Below are 23,444 nucleotides of genomic sequence, written 5' to 3'. Positions count from 1 at the left end.
ATGTGCCTGCGGTGCGGCCGTTAGCAAGATTGTCATTGTCTCTATACTTCACCATCCTTGTGCATACGATAATAAGCCTGACTTGACAATCTAGATTCTCACACTGTGTTCCAGAGTGGTGCTCAGAATCCCCCAACATATATAAGTTCATAAGTCACAGGAGCAGATTTAGGACATTTGGCCCAACAAAACTACTTTGCTATTCATTCATGGCTGATCTGTCTCTCTCTCTCAACCTTCTGGCTGCAACCATCCCTCCATTGATGACTGCAAGGGCCAGGAAGCGAGCGGGCAAGATCATCTCTGACCCCTCTCACCCTGGCCACAAACTCTTTGAATCACTTCCATTTGGAAGGTGACTCCGGACAGTCAAAGCTGCCACAGCCAGACATAAAAACAGTTTTTATCCACGAGTAGGTACACAAAATTGCTGGGGAAACTCAGCGGGTGCAGCAGCATCTATGGAGCGAAGGAAATAGGCGACGTTTCGGGCCGAAACCCTTCTTCAGACTCTTTATCCACGAGTAGTTGCTCTACTCAACAACCAAAATCTGCAGCCTCCCTTTGATCTGGTATTTTGTTGGTTCACATGCTTGATCAATTATGTTTTATCATTAATGTTTTATTATTATTAATGTTTAGTGTTTTCTGAGTGATTCGTAACTGTCATTGTATGTCATGTTGTTACTTGTGACCGGAGCACCAAGGCAAATTCCTTGTATGTGAATACTTGGACAATAAACTAACTTACTTACTCTCTCTCTCTCAACCCCATTCTCCTGCCTTCTCCCCATAACCACCGACACCCTTACTAATCAAGAACCAGTCAATCTCCGCTTTAAAAGTGACGTGGCCTCCAGAGCCGCCTGTGTTAGAGATGAAAGCCCCCCAACCTTAGTCATCATAGTATCAAATATGTTGAGAATACCCAGAGAAATCCTGCAAAGAGAAAAATAACTTGTAGGCGAAAAAAAAACAAAATAATGCCCTTTCACGGGCAACCAAATGAAGATACATTTTCTCAAACAATGGTGCAGTGGTATCACGTGGTGCAGCGTGAAAATGTCCTTTGTCTCTCAGAATAGTCTTGCCCTCGTGCGTCGAGTTTCAATCTCAAGATATTGGAATAAGCCTCCATGTCAAGTCTGGGGTTTGTCCGAACTTATTTTAAACTTATCCTTAAAAAGTTTCATTCCATATTGGTCCAGGAAAATTGGCAATTCATAACGTCAAATTATGTCCTTCCAGCACCTGCAGTTCCTCGTGTCTCCAGTGTGTTTCTTTAGTTCGAAGGTAGACGCAAAATGCTGGCGTAGCTCAGCGGGACAGGCAGCATCCCTAGAGAGAAGGAAAGTACTTTCCTACACATTGTTTCCTTTGTTCCTTTGTTCCGTACGATTACAGACTGTTTGAGTCTACTCCCACTTTAATCTTTGTCCTCTGCAGGGCTGCATGATGGCGCAGCTTGTAGAGTTGCTACCTTGCAGTGCTAGCGACCCGGGTTCGATCCCGACTACGGGTACTGTCTGTACGGCGTTTGCACATTCTCCCTGTGACCGTGTGGGGTTTCTCCGAGATCTTCGGTTTCCCCCCCCCAATCCCCAAAGATGAACAGGTTTGTAGTTTAATTGGCTTGGTATAAATGTATATTATATTTATATGTATAGAGTGTGTGGGAGAAAACACGTGGAGACAGTACCTGCAGTCGGATTCAAACCTGGGTCTCCGGCGCTGCAAGCGCTGTAAGGCAGAAACTCTACCTCTGTGCCACCGTGCTGCTATTAGAACAGGCACTATGCCCCAAATTGGACCCCTGTTTCATTGCTACATTCTGTGATTATGAGGAAGGGGTCCCCCAAACAGGAGACGTCATGTCGCTGTTATACAAGACGTTGGTGTGGCCACATTTGGAGCGTTATGTTCAGTTTTGGTCACCATGTTATAATTAAGATGTTGCCAAGCTGGGAAGGGTGTAGAGAAGATTCACAAGGATGTTACAGGACTCGAGGGCCTGAGCTAAAGGGAGAGGTTGTGCAGGCTGGGACTCTATTCCTTGGACCACACGAGGATGAGGACTGATCTTGCTGAGGTGTATAAGATCATGAGAGGAATAGATTGGGTAAATGCACAGACTTTTGCCCAGAGTAGGTGAATCAAGAACCAGAGGGCATAGGTTTAAGGTGAGTGGAAAAGACATTCAATGGTATTCTGAGGTGTAATGTTTTGACACGAAGGGGGGGTGGGTGAATGGAACAAGCTGCCGGAGGAAATACTTTAGTTGAGGCAGGGACTATCTCAACATTAAAGAAGCTTTTAGACAGGTACATGGATAGGACAGGTTTCGAGTGATATGGGCCTAACGCAGGTAGGTGGGACTAGTGCAGATGGAACAAGTTGGTCGTGTGGGCAAGTTGAACCGTTGAAGAAACAGCTGACACAAGGACCAGAATGAGAGGTTTCTGACTGATGTTTGAACGATCTTCGTGTTCAATGAAAGAAAGGACGGATGGACTATTTCTTGGGTTGAAACTCAAAATATCTGTCTTTACAATAATTATTTAAAAAAAATAATTGGAGTTAGTGCTTGACTTTAAACATTACTTAAACTGAAGCGTTAAAGTCACATTTTAAGTTAGAACGAGTCAGAAAAGTAATTTTACTTCAGGATGTAAAAAAAGTGCCTTCCACTGACTCGGAAGTAAAAACATTTGAGGAATGCTGATTGAAGATGCACACTGGAAAACATTTAAGCATAGTTGCCTTTGGAGAAAATTAAAGTTAATATTATTAATATAGGATAAACATGTTTATTCAACTCTATCCTGAGCTCTTGAAAGTGGCACAGTTAAAGGGCCCAAGAAATAAAATACCTCAGATGCAGGAACTCAGGAGTCAATAAGTATTGGAAATATTCAATAGATCGGGCAAAGAAAAATAACCATCTCAGCCAATGGCCTTTGGTAAGCCTGCCTTAAAATTGTATTGAGATGAATGATACGTTCAAAGGTATTTCAGATTATAACAACTAAATCTGTTAAAAGCATCGAAGATAGACTCAAAAAGCTGGAGTAACTCCGTGGGTCAGACAGCATCTCTGGAGAAAATTAATAGGTGACGTTAAAACCAACTCCTGCCGTCTCCTTGGTCCAATGCCAGTTGTATTCATGTGTAGGAAGGAACTGCAGATGCTGGTTTAAATTGAATATAGACACAAAATGCTGGAGTAACTCAGCGGGACATGCAGCATCACTGGAGAGAAGGAATGGGTGATGTTTCAGGGTCGAGATCCTTCTTCAGACATTATTAAGCTCATAAAAGATTGTATTAAACTTGTTTCCACTGAGCCTTGAACGTTGGTGGAAATGGATTCCAAATTTTGGCTTTCAATAAGCAAATGGTTTTGCGTGAGAAGAAGAAAAACATTTCTCGGGCTAATGGGGAAATGGAACCAGCTGCATTGCTCTTGTGAAACGTCGCCGTGGCTAAATGGCTTTCTTCCGTGACGTAACAAATCCTTCCACAGCCGCTCAGCAAGTGCTCCAACTGCAATCGGTCCGACAGGCAATGACGCAAAATCTAGTCTTCGAGGGACAAAGAACAACAGGGTTGTAATCCGAGAAACGACTTTCAAGCTTCTGGGTTTTCACCTGCAAGATAAATATTGAATGGTGATGAATTCCAATCATGCAAGGGACAGAAGCTCTACCTATTTGTTGAGGAAATCGGAAATTGATAATTACGGGTGTCAGGGGTTATGGGGAGAAGGCAGGACAATGTAGTCGAGAGACTAGGTGAGTCTATGACTGGAGGGCACAGCCAGAATTAAAGAATGTTTCTTTAAGAAGGAGATGAGGAGGAATTTCTTTGATCAGAGGGTGGTGAATCTGTTGGAAATCTTTGCCACAAAAGCTGTGGAGGCCAAGTCAATGGATTTCTAAGGCAGAACTAGAACGATTCTTGATTAGTACGGGTGCCAGGGGTTATGGGGCGAAGACAGTTGAATGGGGCACATGTGTAAATCGGTATATATGGAAATTGGCCCTGCTGTGTGTAGGATAGTGTTCATGTGTGGGGATCGTTGGTCGGTGCAGACCCGGTGGGCCGAAGGGCCTGTTTCCGCGCTGTATCTCTAAACTGAAACCAAACAATTAATCTTCATCAGAAGGGCTGCAGCGATGTAGCTTGTACATTGGTTGAGATTAAGGGGCAAAGATCTGAAATATTCACTGTTTTCTCTCCACAGATGCCTTCAAACATGCTGAGGATTGGCAAATGCAGTTTCATGCAATTATTTGTGTGTGGAACATTGGTGCCAAATTTCCACACACACATCTCCAACCCGACTCCATAATTACAAGGAATGAAATTTTAAAAATGTAATCATGTGTCCACCCCACCCTCTCTAATAACCTATTCTTTGCAATGACTGATAATAAAATATTAAGAGTGGCCACCCTCCATGTGTAGAGTTGCTGCCTTTCAGCGCCCGAGACCTGGGTTCGATCCTGACTACAGGTGCTATCTGTACAGAGCTTGTACATGCCCCCTGTAACGTGTGTGGCCTTTCTCCGGGTGCTCTGGTTTCCCCCCCACACTTTAAAGACGTACAGGTTTGTAGGCTGCTTGGCTTCGTATAATTGTAAATTGTCCCATCTAGGAGTAGGGTAGTGTTAGGAGATTGCAGGTCGGTGCAGACTCGGTGGGCTGAAGGGCCCGTTTCCGCGCTGCATCTCTAAACAAAACAAAACTTTACAAGACACTGGTCAGGCCGCTTTTGGAGTTACTCCAGCATTTTGTGTCTTTCTTTGGTGTAAACCGGCATCTGCAGTTCCTTCCCAAACTAAATATTTAATTCCAAACCAAGGAAGCAGAAACAGGTGGGGGAAGAGACTGCAGATGCTGGTTCAAACCAAAGATAGACACAAAATGCTGGAGTAACTCAGTGGGACAGGCAGCATCTCTGGAGAAAAGGAAGAGGTGATGTTTTGTTCATTATCACATTGAAACAGTCCCGAGATGGCGAGACTCTCATATGCCAAGGGAATGGAGCGGCTGGGCTTGTACATTCTGGAGTTTAGAAGGATTAAAGGGTATCTTATTGAAACATATAAGATTGTTAAGGGTTTGGACAAGCTAGAGTCAGGAAACATGTTCCCGATGTTGGGGGAGTCCAGAACCAGGGGCCACAGTTTAAGAATAAGGAGTAAGCCATTTAGAACGGAGATGAGGAAACACTTTTTCTCACAGAGAGTTGCGAGTCTGTGGAATTCTCTGCCTCAGAGGGCGGTGGAGGCTGGTTCTCTGGATACTTTCAAGAGAGAGCCAGATAGGGCTCTTAAAGATAGCGGAGTCAGGGGATATGGGGAGAAGGCAGGAACAGGGTACTGATTGGGGATGATCACATTGAATGGCGGTGCTGGCTCGAAGGGCCGAATGGCCTACTCCTGCACCTACTGTCTATTGAATGTCAATTGGAAGATGTTTTTCTAATATTATAATGGCAACCATACTTGGAAAGTGAAGTGCTGAGATAGCATTAGATTTTATTTTGAGAACTATGACTTCTTTCCTTTTCTGAATCATGCTTTGTGGGGATAAACACAAGGACCATATCACAGTTATATCTGTTAATTGTATAGAGGTTCAAATGATCAGATCATATTCAGATGGACGTAGAAGACATTTTATTGGCTGCAATCAATGGATTTCAGCAAGATTTACACATTAAATATATTGCTTGCTCCATTATCGCAAATTCCTTCACCATTGCTATCAACATCTTATGATGTTAACATTGTTCATTCCAAGTGGCACATTTGGTGGACCTGCCATGTCACAGTTCCAGCGACCCGGGTTTAATCCTGACCTTGGGTGCTGTTCACATAGGGTTTGCATGCTTGCGACTTGGATTCCCTCTGGGTGCTCCTGCCTTCTCCCACACCCCAGACTTGCTCAGGTTAATAGGCAATAGGTTAATGGGTGGGTGGGAAGGGGGGTGCAGAAGTGACACAGCACTACAGTTGCTGCCTTATGCCCCTGTCCCACTCAGGAAACCTGAACGGAAACCTCTGGAGACTTTGCGCTCCACCCAAGGTTTCCGTGCGGTGTTTGTCAGTCTCCCTACCTGCTTCCACTACCTGCAACCTCCGGGAACCGAACGGAACCCTTGGGTGGGGCACAACGTCTCCAGAGGTTTCCGTTCAGGTTTCCTAAGTGGGACAGGGGCATTACAGCGCTTACAGTGCCAGACACGCCTGTTCCATCCCGACTACGGGTACTGTCTGTACGTAGTTTGTACGTTCTCCCGGTGACCGTGTGGGTTTTTCTCCGAGATCTTCGGTTTCCTCCCACACCCCAAAGACGTACAGGTTTGTAGGTTAATTGGCTTGGTATGAATGCAAATTGTCCTTAGTGGGTGTAGGATAATGTTAATGTGCGGGGATCGCTGGTCGGTGCGGACTCGGTTTTTGGCCCGAGGGCCTGTTTCCGCGCTGTATCTCTAAACTAAACGATAGGATCTGGTAGTTGATGGGAAAGTTGAGGAGAATAGAAGATTGGATTAGTGTGAATGGGTGTTTGATGGTCAATGACATGCCTCCATGGTGTATTGCTCCTACAGTAACTAAGTTCAGTCACAGTGGTTCAGGTGAAGGCCTATCCATCTTCAATAGCACATGTATATTTAAACGTGCACCTACCAGCCTTACCCTTCACATGCTTACCAACGCAACCCACAAAATGGTTTCAAAACTGAATGTCCTTCCCTCTAGCTTGATGGAAGGAGGGCAATGGGACGACTTTACTTCTAAGGGGAGGTGATCATCGATGAGATATTAATAAAATAATTGTAAAACCTCGACTCACAGGGTTAAGATTGGAGACAAGTTGCTATCACATGAGTTAAGGGCCTTGAGACAGTTGTTTTTTTTAAATTAGAGATACAGCACGGAAACAGGCCCCTCGGCCCACCGAGTCCGCACCGACCAGCGATCCCCACACACTAACACTATCCTACACACTAGGGCCAATTTACACATACATTGAGCCAATTAACCTGCAAACCTGTACGTCTTTGAAGTGTGGGAGGAAACTGAAGATCTCGAAGAAAACCCACGTACGGGGAGAACGTACAAACTCCGTAGAGACATGCACCTGTAGTCGGGATCAAACCCGGGTCTCCGGTGCTGCAAGGCAGCAATTCCACCGCTGTGCCACTATGACGCCGGCTTGTTCTCAAGTGCTCCACTCCCTACTCCTTTGCCATGGAAATGAGAGGCAAAGGGCTTTAGCAGGTAGATGCGAAGTGCTGGGGTAACCCAGCGAGTCACGGCAGCATCTCCGGTGAAAAAGGATGGGTGACGCTTCGGGGTCGGGACCCCTCTTCTATCTTTAGCAAATTAGGGGCTCATTTCTCCAGGTCAATTTGTTACACAACACCCAGAGGATGTAAACACGTCATTGGAAAAATGGACTGAAGATCAGTGAGGTACGAAAATAAGGATTAGTGTCCTGGAAAATCTGGGAGAAGAGAAAATAGCTTGATTTTGGTCAGAAGGTCAGTCAGCCACAAGATGGAACCTGGAGCCATATCTAGAGTGAACAGCTTTGGGGGGGGGGGGGGGGGGGGGGAGAAATGTATATACACACACACACATAATCACAAAAATAAACTATCCTATTATCCAATATCCTTCATATGTTTACAATGCAAATAATGTTTGCAGTAACAAAATGCTAATAGAAATGCATGACTTAACACTGATGCAGAATTGAAAAAATAAAATTAAAAAGAGACTAAAATAGATTGCTTAATGTAACAGCACTTGTATAAATCAAGATACATGCCAGGAGGACAGAAATATTCAGTGCACGCCATCCAGGGTCAAAAATAACCATGAGTACAGATTGGCAGCAGGCCAGAAAACAAAATGAAGACACAAGCTCTCATTGAAATGACAGATCTTAACGCAAATCATTCTTCAGTTGAGTTTAGAGATGGAAACAGGCCCTTCGGCCCACCGGATCCGCGCCGGCCAGCTATACCTGCACACTAACACTATCCTAGGAACAATTTACAATTTTACCAATTAGCCTGCAGTCGTTTACGTCTTTGTAGTGGGGGAGTAAACCCACGCAGGTCACGGGGAGAACGTACAAACTCAACTACGAAAGCGGGTCTCTGGCGCTGTACGGCAGCAACTCTACCGCTGCGCCACCTTAATTTATTTTTGAAACCATTTGAGGGAACAAGACTATATTTAAAAAATCCAAAAAAAATTAGGCATCCATCCTATCAAAAAATAGTATCCAGTATCCAGACTTAAATTATTAAACATGGTACCAGGCATTCAAGGTTGGTAGCCTGATCTTTTTAAAACAAAAAACAATGATTACTAATGAAAGACACAAAATGCTGAAGTAACTCAGTAGGTCAGGCAGCATCTCTGGACAAAGGAAGGTTCGGCTCGAGAGTCTGGCAAAGGGTCTTGACCCGAAACGTCACCTACTCCTTTTCTCCAGAGATGCTGCCTTGACCCGCTGAGTTACTCCAGCATTTTGTGTCCACCTTCGGTGTGAAGCAGCATCTGCAGTTCCTTCTAACACAATCATTACTAGTGGTTTGGCTTATTGATATCACAGCTCTTATGTCTTGATGAAGCAGGTTATAAAATGTAGAAGGTTGATGTCAGTTTAACGTCTGTGCACCTGTCCTATAAGGCACTCCTGTGGCACTCATCTTTGGAAACTTAATATGGAAAATAATAGTTAAGTCACCTATTAATGTCCACTTTTCAAGAATGTACTCATTTGCTTGTAAATAGATCCCGGGTTATGATTTTTTTTTGTCCCCAGAGAGAGAGACAGGAGTTAACAATGAGTAAACATTATTTTCTTCAAACCCCTCCCCCCCCCCCCCCTAATCCTTCATTAAAGCCGTCATTATAACACAGTTTAAACACAGAATAAAAAGTCCTGGTTGCGGTTTTTCACGGGTCTGGAGTATCCGCCATCAGATGAAGTATTCCTTCTTACTTTCATCCACAGAGTCTTGGAAATTGGGATCATTCTTCAAGGCCACGTCGGCGTTCTCGGCGAACTCCGTGCCCTTGGCCTCGTTGGTGCGGTAGGTGCCCTTGTGCCTGTACAGGTAACGGATCATAACCACCAGCAGGCAGATGACCACAAAGGCCACGGCGGCTATGACACCTGTGGGGTAGAGAGGACAAGACAACCTGTTAGAACGGCCAGAACACCAACTGCAAGGATCCGCTTTGGTGGGTCACCAAATTATCAGCGTACACCGGTTATGGCGGCACTGTGGCGCAGCGGTAGAGTTGCTGCCTCACAGCGCCAAAGATCTGGGTTCAATCCAGACTACTGGTGCTGTCTGTACAGAATTAGAAAATGTATTGACCCTCAGTCTATCTCTGAAGGAGGGTCTCGACCCGAAACTTCGCCAATTCCTTCTCTCCATAGATGCTGTCTCACCCGCTGAGTTACTCCAGCATTTTGTGTCTATCTTTGATCAGATTTTCCTGGCTCTAGCTTGCACTAAACGTTATTCCCTTATCATGTATCTATGCACTGTAAATGGCTCGATTGTCATCGTTTATTGTCTCTCCGCTGAGTGGTTAACACGCAACAAAAGCTTCTCACTGGACCTCGTCACATGTGACAATAAACTAAACAGAACTGAAGTTCTCCCCGTGACCTGCGTGGGTTTTCTCCCACACTCCAAAGATGTGCAGGTTTGTCGGTTGAATCCAGTAATTGTCGGTTCACTTCCAGTACAGTCCCTGGTGGACTCTTCGGAAGGTACAAGGCACTAGAGCAAAACATCTCAAAACATAGTGAGACCACACCTGAAGTATTGTGTGCAGTTTTGGTCCCCTAATTTGAGGAAGGACATTCTTGCTATTGAGGGAGTGCAGCGTAGGTTTACAAGGTTAATTCCCGGGATGGCGGGACTGTCATATGCTGAGAGAATGGAGCAGCTGGGCTTGTACACTCTGGAGTTTAGAAGGATGAGAGGGTATCTCATTGAAATATATAAGATTGTTAAGGGTTTGGACACGCTAGAGGCAGGAAACATGTTCCCGATGTTGGGGGAGTCCAGAACCAGGGGCCACAGTTTAAGAATAAGGAGTAACCCATTTAGAATGGAGACAAGGAAACACTTTTTCTCACAGAGAGTGGTGAGTCTGTGGAATTCTCTGCCTCAGAGGGCGGTGGAGGCCGGTTCTCTGGATACTTTCAAGAGAGAGCTAGATAGGGGTCTTAAAAATAGCGGAGTGAGGGGATATGGGTAGAAGGCAGGAACGGGGTACTGATTGGGGATGATCAGCCATGATCACATTGAATGGCGGTGCTGGCTCGAAGGGCCGAATGGCCTACTCCTGCACCTATTGTCAATTGTCTATAACCTATTAAAAACTTCTTGGAACAAGTTAAATCCAAAAAATTCTCAACCAATCCCAGAACTTCATATCCTTAAAATACAAAACCTCATATCAATGAAAGACCTATAGATATATATATCAGTCAACAGTCAGCGTATTCATCATGTCTACTCCACCCTGGGGCCCTACATCTCCAAACCCATTGCCTCTCACATCTGCTGTTGGCCGGAGACCCTCCCAAAGCCGGCTGTTGGATGCCATAACTCCGCCAAACTGCTCAAAGGGAGTTCTGCAACTTAAGCACGTGCAAATCATCCCTCCCCGCCCATTCCCAAGGCCCCTGTTCCTGAACTCGAACACCCACCCATGACCAAACCCAATAGGAATTTGGCCCATTTCCTTTATACACTGGCCAAGTGCATGAGTTCACTTCTAGTTCCTTCGCGGGTCAAATCTATCAGCACAAGAAACACGTGGAAAAAGTATCGGTAGAGTTGCTGCCTTACAAGGCCAAAGACCCGGATTCGATCTCGACCATGGGTGCTGTCTGTGTGGAGTTTGCCTGTTCTCCATGTGAGCGCGGGGGGGGGGTGGTTCCGGGTGTCACAACTATCTTCAAAACTGGAAAGACGTACAAGTTTGTAGATTCATTGGCTTAGGTAAAATTGGCCCTAGCATGTAGGATAGTGCCAGTGTGGGGGTGGGGGGGCGATTGCTGGTCGGCGCAGACACGGTGGGCCGAAGGGCCCATTTCCGTGTCGTGTGTCCAAAGTCTAAATCCAGATTAGAAAATAATAGATGCTGAAGATGCTAACAGAGGCAGAAGTAGACTGTATAGAAACAGGCCCTGCAGCCCAACTTGTCTATGACAACCTAGATGCCCCATCTAAGCTTTTCCTATTTGCCCGTGTTAAATGTGACCTTACCCATACCTGTACAAGTGTCTTTTAAATGCTGTTTATAGTATTCGCCTCAACTACCTCCACTGGCAGCTCGTTCCATATATCCAACACCCTCCGAGTGAAACATTTGCCCCTCGGGTTCCTATTAAATCATGCGCCTCTCACCCTAAAGCCCTGTTCTCTGGTGTAGGAAGGAACTGCAGATGCTGGTTTAAAACGAAGATAGACACAAAAAGCTGGAGTAGCTCAGGAGGTCAGGCAGCAACTCTGGAGAGAAGGAATGGGTGACATTTCACCTATTGAGAGAATCTCTCATTAATGTTAACATAGATGACCTGCCAATGTTACGGTGGAGGACTCACTGCAGACAGATGCTCTTCATTGGTTATAAATAAAGGTTCCAAGTACAATTAAAAAAGTAACTACAAGTCTTAATGATAAGTCTTAAATGGATGGCACAGTGGCTTTAGTTTAGAGATACAGCGCGGAAACAGGCCCTTTCGGCCCACCGGGTCCGTGCCGTCCAGCGATCCCCGTACATTAACACTATCCTACACCCACTAGGGACAATTTTTACATTTACCGAGCCAATTAACCTACATACCTGTACGTCTTTGGAGTGTGGGAGGAAACCGAACATCTCGGAGAAAACCCACGCAGGTCACGGAGAGAACGTACAAACTCCGTACAGACAAGTACCTGCAGTCGGGGTCAAACCTGGGTCTCCGGCGCTGCATTCGCTGCAAGGCAGCAACTCTACTGCTGCGCCACCGTGCTGCCCAAGTCATCGCTTGACCTGAGAAACCTCCTTTTGGCTTCACTGAGATAACACTGCAGGCAAAAACACAAACTGGCAAGGACCATGAACCTGTAACCCAATGCCAGGGTCCAGACCGTGACTTGGCTCAGTTACAGCAGTTTGCAGTGTTTTTAAGAGGGAAGTTGACTGATATGTTGCATTGTAACATAATCACTCTCAGACTTGTTATTCCCAATACATATATATCCACCCACAAATGCTTTGGAAATAAGGCATAGTTAACATCTAGTTTGGCACCTTTTCGACAATTTTGTTCCTTTAGGATTCTCTGTCTTTGCCATTGTGTTTCTTCAACTCGTCAGTCATGCTTCCTTTCAAGCCTCCAACACAAGAACAGCCCAAAATAGGGCAGCACGGTGGCACAGAGTTGCTGCCTCACAGCGCCAGAGACCCGGGTTTGATCCTGACTACGGGTGCTGGCTGTACGGAGTTTGTACGCTCTCCCCGCGACTTGCGTTGGTTTTCTCTGGTATCCCTGTTTTCCACCCACAGTCCAAAGACGAACAGGTTTGTAGGTTAATTGGCTAGGTAAAAGTGCAAATTGCCCCTAGTGGGTATGATAGTGCGAATGTTCGGTGTAGACACTGTGGGCCAAAGGGCCTGTTTCTGCGCTGTATCTCTAAACTAAACTAACAAACGAAAATATCTGTGGTGAACATAATGCCAAGACCATCACTTATCGCAGTCGCTGCCTCAAAAAGGCTGGCAGTATCATCAAAGACTCACACCATCCTGGCCACACACTCATCTCCCTGCTACCTTCAGGTAGAAGGTACAGGAGCCTGAAGACTGCAACAGCCAGGTTCAGGAATAGCTACTTCCCCTCAGCCATCAGGCTATTAAACCTGGCTCGGACAAAACTCTGATTATTAATAACCACTTTCTGCTATTTGCACTTTATCAGTTTATTTATTCATGTGTGTATATATTTATATCATGGTATATGGACACATTTATCTGTTTTGTAGTAAATGCCTACTATTTTCTGTGTGCTTAAGCAAAGCAAGAATTTCATTGTCCTATACAGGGACACATGACAATAAACTCACTTGACTTGACTTGATCTACCTGCACATAATCCCTCTATATCCCTCCATTTACGAGGATGTTGCCAGGACTAGAGGGAGTGAGCTGTAGGCAGAGGTTGAGTAGGCTGGGACTCTATTCCTTGGAGTGCAGGAGGATGAGGGGTGATCTTGTAGAGGTGTACAAAAGCATAAGAGAAATAGATTCTATAAACGCACCGAGTCTCTTGCTCAGAGTAGGTGAATCGAGGACCGAAGGACATAGGTTCAAGGTGAAGGGGAAAAGATTTAATAGGAATCTGAGGGGTAACCTTTTTCACACAAAGAGTGGCGGATGTACGGCTGACTTCAGTTTCCTCCCACACTACAAAGACGTACAGGTCTGTTTTTTGGCAGTCTTGAAAGACACAAAGAAATTATACATAATTTAATATCCGTGCCCATTCGCCTCCGATTCTACTGCAAACAAGATCTTCATTGTACCTCTCCCTCACTGTACTAATAAAGCATACAACAATAAACTTGACTTGTTCAAACACCGAGCTTACAGTCACTTGCAATCTTTTGCCTTCACCATCTGATGGAACAACTTCCTTTTGTTTTATGCTTTCATCAATTGACATGGAAATTAGTTTGCCGGCATTGGGCCTGCACTCGCTGGAGTTTAGAAGAATGAGGGGGGGGGGGGGACCTCATTGAAACATACAGAATAGTGAATGGCTGGGTAGAGCGGATGTTTCCACTAGTGGGAGTGTCTAGGACCAGAGGTCACAGCCTCAGAATTAAAGGACGTTATAAAAATTACCTGTTTCCATATTGCAAACTTCAGACAGAGCTGGAGGTTGGAATTGAACCCAGGTTACTGGGGCTAAAAGACAACAGCTTTACCCGCTGCATAACTGAACATGCACCCATGGGCAACTACAAGGGCAGTTAAGAGTTCACCACGCTATTCAGGGCACGCAGTCCATGTATTTAAAGGTAGCTTGAATATCTTTTCCTAAATAAACCCAATAATTTAAAACCAACTTGCACCTTCTCACAGTTGTCACTCTTGCTCCCCCCTCATTCCAAATGAATATTGAATTACATTTCCATTTTTGTATGGGACTTGAAGTCATTTCTGCAATCATTAGCTTCAGCCTCCGGACAACTAATTTGTTGACCATGACGTAACTATACCCATTGCACTGTTAGAAAAAGATTTGCTCAGAGGTCATAGCTCAAGCACATGGGCAAAGGATGAGAAGAAAGATTAAAGTTGAGGTTGATTAGCAAGGGTGTCAGGAGGTGAAGGCAGGAGAATGGGGTCGAGAGGGTAAAACAGATCAGCCATTATTGAATGGCAGAGTAGACCTGATGGGCCGATTGGCCTAATCCATCTCCTAAACTTATGAACTATCAGTTAAAGCCTAAGGCAAGGGTAAAGTAAGTAATTCCCATACCATGAGGGAAGAGGTACAGAAGTGGGTTGTCGCCTTGTCGCGGTGGAGAAGCTTGCGTGGTCCTGAGATCCTGAGAGCGATGCCGTCTGGAGCTGTGCTCCAGGTAGGGTCACCCATGGCGGTAAGGTCAAGATGGAGGTCTCTGAGAAAGAGCAATCCAACCAAGACCTCAACGCTGGAACAGGCGGAGGACGATGGCTGACCTTAGTGGAGCGTCACAACGGCTGGGAAGGCGGATGGATGAAGGCTGCAGCAGAAAAGGGTCTCCGGTCGTCTTGGACTCCATGCCACTGGATCCTGACCCAGATCTGTCAAGGACCGTGTGGTGGCTGTCTGTGCACCAGTCTCCCCACGTTAAACAAAGTCACGCACAGGCGCCCTGCCCTCCATGAGAGGACAGTCATACTCGTTTTGAGTGACCGCCGATGATGATGAAGACAGAAGGTGGGAAAGCACTCCTCCAGATTCAAGAAAGGTTCTCCCCAGTGGTCTCGAGCTACTATCTACTTTACTGAAGCCCCCCAGATTATCTTCAATTGAGTTTTACTGGGACTTTAACTTGCGCTAAACGTCATTCCCTTTATCATGCACCTGTACACCTTTGATGGTTCGATTGTTAATCATGTACAGTTTTTCCGCCAACTGGTTAGCACGCAACAATAGGTTTCCACTGCACCACGGTACACGTGACAATAAACCAAAAAAAAAAAAAAAAAAAAAACCTGGGAAGAAAACACTGGAAAATAGACATCAGTGTGTTTTATGGAATACCATTTGAAACAGCTTTAGTTTCTGATCAATGTCATGAGCAAAACCAGAACATTAATTGGAATGCATAAAGTCAAAGAAAATGCATCTTCTCATATATTCTGGATTCAAAAAACAAGTTCGGCCAAGGAGGTTGAGAGAAATTTCATTCTAAACATAAAACCTTTTAATAAAACGATGTTTGGAGCTGAGGGAGTGGAACAATGAATTTTAAAATGAGAATGATATGGCAAAACAATGTACCTTGAATGCCAATAGGACATGTGATAACAATAACAATCCTGCTGCACAAATCACACTTGCCCCAGATGCCGTTACACCGTTCGGGCACAGCAGTGGAGTTACAGCCTTAGAGCACCAGAGACCAGGGTTCAACCCGGACTACAGGTGCCGTCTGTATGGAGTTTCTATGTTCTCCCCATGACCCGAGTGGGGTTTCCACTGACTTGGCCTCCGCAGCCTTCTGTGGCAAAGAATTCCACACCTCTCAGGTCCTTTTTGATCTTCCTGCGTATTCAGAACAGCACTCTGCATATTATCGTCGGCAGACTCGGAATTATGACCCATTTCTTGTAAACCGGCTATGAATGATTAATTAGAACATGGACAAGATGCTATTATATCTCAATGGCTACAAGGGCAGAGATTTATACCAAACCCCACAGCCTTCAGATGAGACTCTGGAGAGTGCATTAGATGCACATTACATGCTCATTGAACTGTTTCTAGGTGAGTTGCCATGTCAATGGCTCTTTCAAGACCAGAGGGGGTAGTTGAGGCTGGGACTATTGCAACAGTTAAGAAACAATTAGACAGGTACATGGACAAGACAGGTTTGGAGGGATATGGGCAAAACGCGGGCAGGTGGGGCTGGTGTAGAGTTAAGGTTGTCAATTGTCCCGTATTAGCCAGGACATCCTGTATATTGGGCTAAATGGGTATGTCCCGTACGGGACTGCCCTTGTTCCATATTTGACTGCTACTACTCGGGTCGAGGGGACTGTCGGATCGGAGCGCCGCGTCCGGCCCCGCCTCACCCGTCCTGACGTAGTGCAGCCCGTGGAGTGCAGCAGCAACGCCTCGCCCGTGGGCCCCGTCAGTCGGCAGCCCGGCCAGTTGTCCGACCTTCGGACCTTCGCTTACCGCCGACACCACCAACCCTCCTTCTCATGGCCGATCATCGGTTCATGAGTTGGATAGGGTGCCGGACTTTGCGCGCGACGTCGCTCGTCCGGGCCAAAACTCCTCAGCTGGCCCGCCGGCTGGGCTTTGTGTGCGGTCCAGCACCCGGGCCAACTCATCATTCACCCAGCCACGGCCGAGTCGGTCAACGAATTGCCGTCGGGAATCTGTCCCTTATTTTGACCTTTTGTCCCTTATTTGGGAGTGAGAAAGTTGGCAACCCTATGTAGAATGGACATGTTGGTAGGTGTGGGCCGACGGGCCTGTTTCCATGCTGTACGAGACTATCCTTTATTCCTTCCTTAATGGGGACTGTTGGCAATGCAATTGTTTGGCTGTCAACTTGATTGTCCAGCTCTGAAACGGGAATTTATGTGGAATCTGAGATTCCAGACTGAGGCAATGTTTAGTTTAGAGATACAGCGCAGAAACAGGCCCTGCGGCCCACTGGGTCCGCACCAACCAGCACTCCCCACATGCTAACCTAAAATACCTGTACATCCTTGCAGTGTGGGAGGAACATTATTGCCATAGAGGGAGTGCAGAGAAGGTTCACCAGACTGATTCCTGGGATGTCAGAACTGTCTTATGAAGAAAGACTGGATAGACTTGGTTTATACTCTCTAGAATTTAGGAGATTGAGAGGGGATCTTATAGAAACTTACAAAATTCTTAAGGGGCTGGACAGGCTAGATGCAGGAAGATTGTTCCCGATGTTGGGGAAGTCCAGAACATGGGGGTCACAGCTTAAGGATAAGGGGGAAATCCTTTAAAACCGAGATGAGAAGAACTTTTTTTCACACAGAGAGTGGTGAATCTCTGGAGCTCTCTGCCACAGAGGGTAGTTGAGGCCAGTTCATTGGCTATATTTAAGAGGGAGTTAGATGTGGCCCTTGTGGCTAAGGGGATCAGAGGGTATGGAGAGAAGGCAGGTGTGGGACTGCGTTGCGGTGCAGGCTCGAAGGGCCGAATGGCCTACTCCTGCACCTAATTTCTATGTTTCTATGTTTCTAAACCGAAGATCTCGGAGAAAACCCACGCAGATCACGGGGAGAACGTACAAACTCCGTACAGACAGCATCCGTGGTCGGGATCGAACCCGGGTCTCCAGCGCTGCAAGGATGCAGCTCTCCCGCTGCGTCACCTGTCACCCCAAAGGAGATACCATCTACTAATGGAGATAAAGTTGATTTGTGGCGGCACGGTGGCACAACGGTAGAGTTGCTGCCTTACAGCAAATGCAGCGCCGGAGACCCGGGATCAATCCCGACAACGGGCGCTGTCTGTACGGAGTTTGTACGTTCTCCCCATGACCTGCGTGGGTTTTCTCCAAGATCTTCGGTTTCGTCCCACGCTCCAAAGACGCACAGCCTTGTAGGTTAATCAACTTGGTAAATGTAAAAAATTGTCCCTAGTGGGTGTAGGATTGTGCTAATATGCGGGGATCGCTGATCAGCATGGACCCGGTGGGCCGAAGGGCCTGTTTCCGCGCTGTATCTCTAAATTAAACAAGGATGATTTCTTGTCACGCGTACCAGAATGAAATGCTTTGTTTATGCATACAACACAGTGCAATCATGCAGCGGACCTCACCTAGGCAGCACACAAGTGTCACTACATCTTGATACAGACAATTCCATAAAAGGCCACATCGGTATGCAAGGCCATGTAGGGATCCAAATCTAATCAACAAAAAGGGTTTTACATTGGACAAATATCAACCTGATATTTAGAGGAATGCGCTTGACACATTCTAATTATGCACTGGTCTATTATTCTGCAGGATCATATTTTAGAGGCATTGTATATTGTAAGGGATGACAAAGCACACACACACACCAAAACCCTATACTTCCAGCAGAGGAAGTCCGCAGGAACTGGAGGACAGAGATGTGTGGTGCGTCCGTCACCGTTCCCGTCGGAAACCAGCGCCACTGCGTCGCTAATGTTTTCAACGATGAAGTAAAAACCTACAAACCTGCACGGCTTTGGAATGCGAGAGGAAACCAGAGCACCCGGAGAAAACCCCTTAAAGGACCACAGAGAACATATAAACTCTATACAGATTAAGCTAGGTCAAGGGGACGACAGATGGTGCAATGGGCTAAGTGTTCGGCTGGCAACCGGAAGGTAGCCGGTTCGAATCCCGCTTGGAGTGCATACTGTCGTTGTGTCCTTGGGCAAGACACTTCACCCACCTTTGCCTGTGTGTGAATGTGTGTGAGTGATTGGTGGTGGTCGGAGGGGCCGTAGGCGCAGATTGGCAGCCACGCTTCCGTCAGTCTGCCCCAGGGCAGCTGTGGCTACAGAAGTAGCTTACCACCACCGAGTGTGACTGAGGAATGAATGAATAATGCGATGTAAAGCGCCTTGAGTATTAGAAAGGCGCTATATAAATCCCATCCATTATTATTATTATTAAGTTAGGAATAATGTTACTGCTTAGATCTAATGGCAATGTATCATCACAGGGTTTCTGTCCACGTATATGCAGAGTTATTGAATCACCTTCCTTCTCAAGGCTTTACATTGACACAGACGATGGTGCTCTACTAGATAGACCCTTCCTTGGTCATCTGTTCCCAGCCCTGCTTTGTTCAGGCTTTTTCTTACCTCTGATTCCCTCCCCTCTATTTTCAGTGTGAAGAAGGGTCCCAACCCTAAATGTCACCCATCCTTTCTGTCCAGTGATTCTGCCTGGGCCACTGATTCACTCTGGCAATTTGTGTCTATCTTTTGTATAACCCAGCATCTGCAGGTCCTTTCTACACATGGTTCTCTACTAGTTCTCTAACACTCGGATGCCATTTGAAATAACGTGCAGGTAATTGAACCATTGTCAGCATCAGTGCTGGGCGTCATGATCTGAGCATTGCTTACTGAAACTGGGCGGCATGGTGGCGCAGGGGTAGAGTTGCTGCCTCACAGCGACAGAGACGCAGTCTCCATCCTGACTACAGGTGCTGTCTCTACGGAGGTTGCACGTTCTCCCCGTGACCTGCGCGTTTTGTTCTGGGTGATCCAGTTTCCTCCCACACTCCAAAGACATACAGGTTTGTAAGTTAATTGGTTTTGGTAAAATTGTAAACTGTTTCTAGTGCATAGGATAATGCGAGTGTATGGGTCGGCGTGGATTCGGTGGGCCAAATTCCGCGCTGTATCGAAAACTAAAAATGACTTCACTCGTGGAAAGGCTGTTCTAGCACTCTATTCCCCATTAATAAATTGGCTAGTGTGTTCTGCATCTCCCCTGAAACCATGTGGTCCAAGTTCAACCAGACTCTATGGTGAGGACAAAGGTGTGAGGAGAAGGGAGAGCATTTGGTCAGACCGGTTGGTTTATACTTGACCATGTTATCCAGAGAACCTGAAATACTTGCTCATCTTACATAGTTGAGCCTGCCATTTGGGAGGCAACTCTTGTACTTGTGCCTCAATTAATAAGGCTCATGCTTCAAAACAAAAAGTGGGAGGCCTCAAAGCCCTGCCTGAACATATCATCTCCAGATTCGCGGACATTTTCTTCCCCTAGCTGTCACCAGGCAACCGAACCATCCTATCAACAACTAGAGAGCGGTTAAGAAGGAACTGGAAAATCGAAGGTAGTCAAAAGTGCTGGAGAAACTCAGCGGGTGCAGCAGCATCTATGGAACAAAGGAAATAGGCAACATTTCTCAAGATGGGTTTAGGCCCGAAACGTTGCCTATTCCCTTCCCTCCATAGATGCTAGAAAGTGGCCTTGACAGACCATCTACCTCATCGAAGACCCTCGGACTATCTTTATCTTGCACTAAACGTAATTCCCTTAATCCTCTATCTGTACACTGTGGGAGGCTTTTATTGTAATCGTGTATAGTCTTTCCACTGTCTGGATAATACGCAACAAAGAAGCTTTTCACTTAACCTTGGTACTCGTGAAAATAAACCAAATTAAAACAAAACTATTTATCTTATTCTGTCTCTGCTGAACAGCTAATTTAAGACTTCCCTTTGCAACATCCTGTTCAAGTCCAAAGATATTCTCACAATGCCTTAAGCACACAAAACAATGGAATCGTTTTTGAAATGTAAACAAACTGTTTATTGGCATCTAAGCTGTGAAGCTGAGCATGTTCCTTACCTCCAATGACCGCAGAATCCATGTTATCGCTGCTATTCACAAGAGTGTTTCCAGGAGGAGAACTTTCTGCAATAAAACAATGTGGAGAATCATCAACTTTCATACCTTTTATCATTACATGACTATCTCAGTACACGTGACAATAAAATAAACTGAACAAATGGTACATCCTGGATATCTCGTCACAGAGTCATAGAGAGTCACAAAAATGTGGAAACAGGCCCTTCGGTCCAACTCGCCTAACAATGTCATAGCTACACTAGTCCCACTTGCCTGCGCTTGGTCCATATCCCTCAAAACCGGTCCTATCCATGTACCGGTCTAGCTGTTTCTTAAACGATGCGATAGTCCCAGCCTCAACTACCTCCTCTGGCCTCTGTTCCATACACCCACCATCCTTTGTGTGAAAAGGTTACCCCTCAGATTAAATCTTTTCCCCTTCACCTTGAACATATGTCCTCTGGTCCTCGATTCCCCTACTCTGGGTAAAAGACTCTGTGCATCTACACAATCCATTCCTCTCGTGATTTTTCCTTTGGGGGCACTGTGAGACAGCTGCCCTGCCAGCAGCATGTTTGTTATTTCTATTGTTTTTGTTTTTGTTGGTGTGTCTCGTGTTAGTTTATGCGATTAGACCATTCGGCCCATCAAGTCTACTCCGCCATCCAATCATGGCTGATCTATCTCTTCCTCCTAATCCCATTCTCCTGCCTTCTCCCCATAACCACTGACACCCGTACTAATTAAGAATCTATCTCAGCCTTAAAAATATCCACTGACTTGGCCTCCACAGCCTTCTGTGGCAAAGAATTCCACAGATTCATCACCTTCTGACTAAAGAAATGTATCCTCATCCCTTTCCGAAAAGAACAGCCTTTAATTATGAGGCTATGACCTCTCGCCCTAGACTCTCCCACTAGTGGAAACATCCTCTCCAGATCCATTCTATCCAAGCCATTCACTATTCTGTATGTTTCAATGAGGGTCCCCCACTAGTTCTTCTAAACTCCAGTGAGTGCAGGCCCAGTGCCAACAAACGCTCATCATTGGTTAACCTACCCATTCCTGGGATCATTCCTGTAAACCTCCTCTGGACCCCCTCCAGAGTCAGCGTTGCAAATTGTGTAGATATTGGAAATGATACAGGTGCAGGGGAAGGGGGAGAGACTGGTGCAAGATTCAAGGGAGGAGGTGAAAAGAAGGGGGTGGAGGAGGGGGTTCTTGGCAGAGAAATGGCTGTTGTGGATTAGTTAACCAAACTTGGAGAATTCAATGTTCATGATTTTTTTCCTACATTTCTTGCGAGTTCATCTAAGATCTTGCAAGATAATTTAAGAACATTCAATAAAATTTGTCACACAATGCTTAGACCTATAAGGGGAAAAAAAAAGGAATTTTGGATAAGGACAGACCTTGACCCATGTGCATTATATTGGATAAGGCACCACTTTCTTAGTCAGAATAACATGGTCATAGATCCCACTTTAAAACACGAGGGAGCTATCCAGAGATTTTCTAGCAGAGTTTTGAGTGTGTGCTATGACAATAGGTGCAGGAGTAGGCCATTCGGCCCTTCGAGCCAGCACCGCCATTCAATGTGATCATGGTTGATCATCCCCAATCAGTGTCCCGTTCCTGCCTTCGCCCCTATCCCCTGACTCTGCTGCCTTTAAGAGCCCCTATCTAGCTCTCTCTTGAAAGCATCCAGAGAACCGCCCTCCGAGGCAGAGAATTCTACAGAAGGCAGAGAATTCCACAGAAGGCAGAGAATTCCACAGAAATGACAGAGATGCCAGCGTTTCAAATAAATATTTAAAGTGAATCATGCGACAGCTATTTAAAACATTTGAAAATGGAAACAGAATGTTTCACCTCGGAAACCAAAATAATTTTACGAAGTGTTCACGAGCGGAGGGGAGAGAGTTAAAAGAGGTGGGAAGTTTGAGAGAAGGAAAGCCCCAAGCATGCAACTCAGGCAGTAGAACAGGGAGCGGCGCAGCGGTAGAGTCGCTGCCTTACAGCACCCAGAGACCCGGGTTCGATCCCAACCACAGGTGCTGCCTGCACGGAGATTGCATGTTTCTCCCCATGACCCATGCGGGTTTTCTCTGGGTGCTCCGGTTCCCTCCCACTCTCCAAAGGTGTACAAGATTGTAGGTTAATTAGCATCTGTAATGTTGTAGATTGCCCCTAGTGTGTGCACACAAGACAGTGGCGGTGTGCGGGGATCGCCGGTTGGCACGGACTGGGTGGGCCGAAGGGCCTGTTTCCGTGCTGTATCTCTGAACTCAATTAATCAGCAGTAGGGAAGAATATAAACAAAGATCAGTTTGATCGGTGTGAAGAAGTGTTCCAAACCCAATGGTGTGGTCTGCCCATTTACTTCCACAGATGACGTTTGACTTCTTCATCCTGGCTGTTTGAAACAAAATGGGGATATACAAACAAAAAGGGCATTTTTCAAACTATTTAAAAGCCCGTGACAAGGAGGAAAGTGAAGAGATTGCGCAGATGGAAACATTGAGGAATAACGTAGAAGAGTATAAAAGTTGGGAGGTCATGTTGCAGTTGTATAAGACGTTGGTGAGACCGCATTTAGAACATTGTGTCCAGTTCTGGGCACCATGTTCTAGGAAAGATATTGTCAAGCTTGAAAGGGTTCAGAAAGATTTACGAGGATGTTGCCAGGACCAGAGGGTGTGAGCTATTAGGGCCTGTACCACTTGGGCGACACTGTCGTGCGAAAATCGTCAAGTAGCACGACAGTAGCGCGACACAGCTG

General features: G+C 45.9%; 1 protein-coding gene across 2 annotated transcripts in view; it reads right to left on the bottom strand.

Moving 5' to 3' along the window:
- Positions 1-2,790: 2,790 nt before the first annotated feature.
- gypc (glycophorin C (Gerbich blood group)) overlaps positions 2,791-23,444 on the bottom strand; it is a 79,547-nt gene continuing 58,893 nt past the window's right edge. The window contains exons 3-5 of one of the 2 annotated variants that reach the window (XM_033024850.1): positions 20,663-20,728; positions 9,034-9,207; positions 2,791-3,647 (exon numbers count right to left, since the gene is read on the bottom strand). In XM_033024850.1, the coding sequence (XP_032880741.1) occupies positions 3,628-3,647; positions 9,034-9,207; positions 20,663-20,728 (260 nt within the window). In that variant the 3' untranslated portion in view covers positions 2,791-3,627. Of the gene's footprint in view, positions 3,648-8,668; positions 9,208-20,662; positions 20,729-23,444 lie in introns of those variants that run through there. The other variant, XM_033024849.1, reaches the window with a different exon arrangement.

The sequence above is a fragment of the Amblyraja radiata genome, chromosome 7, assembly GCF_010909765.2.
Source record: "Amblyraja radiata isolate CabotCenter1 chromosome 7, sAmbRad1.1.pri, whole genome shotgun sequence".
Taxonomy (NCBI): Eukaryota; Metazoa; Chordata; class Chondrichthyes; order Rajiformes; family Rajidae; genus Amblyraja; species Amblyraja radiata.
The sequence above is the reverse complement of the archived record's forward strand: the minus strand, read 5'-3'. Positions and strand labels throughout refer to the sequence as shown.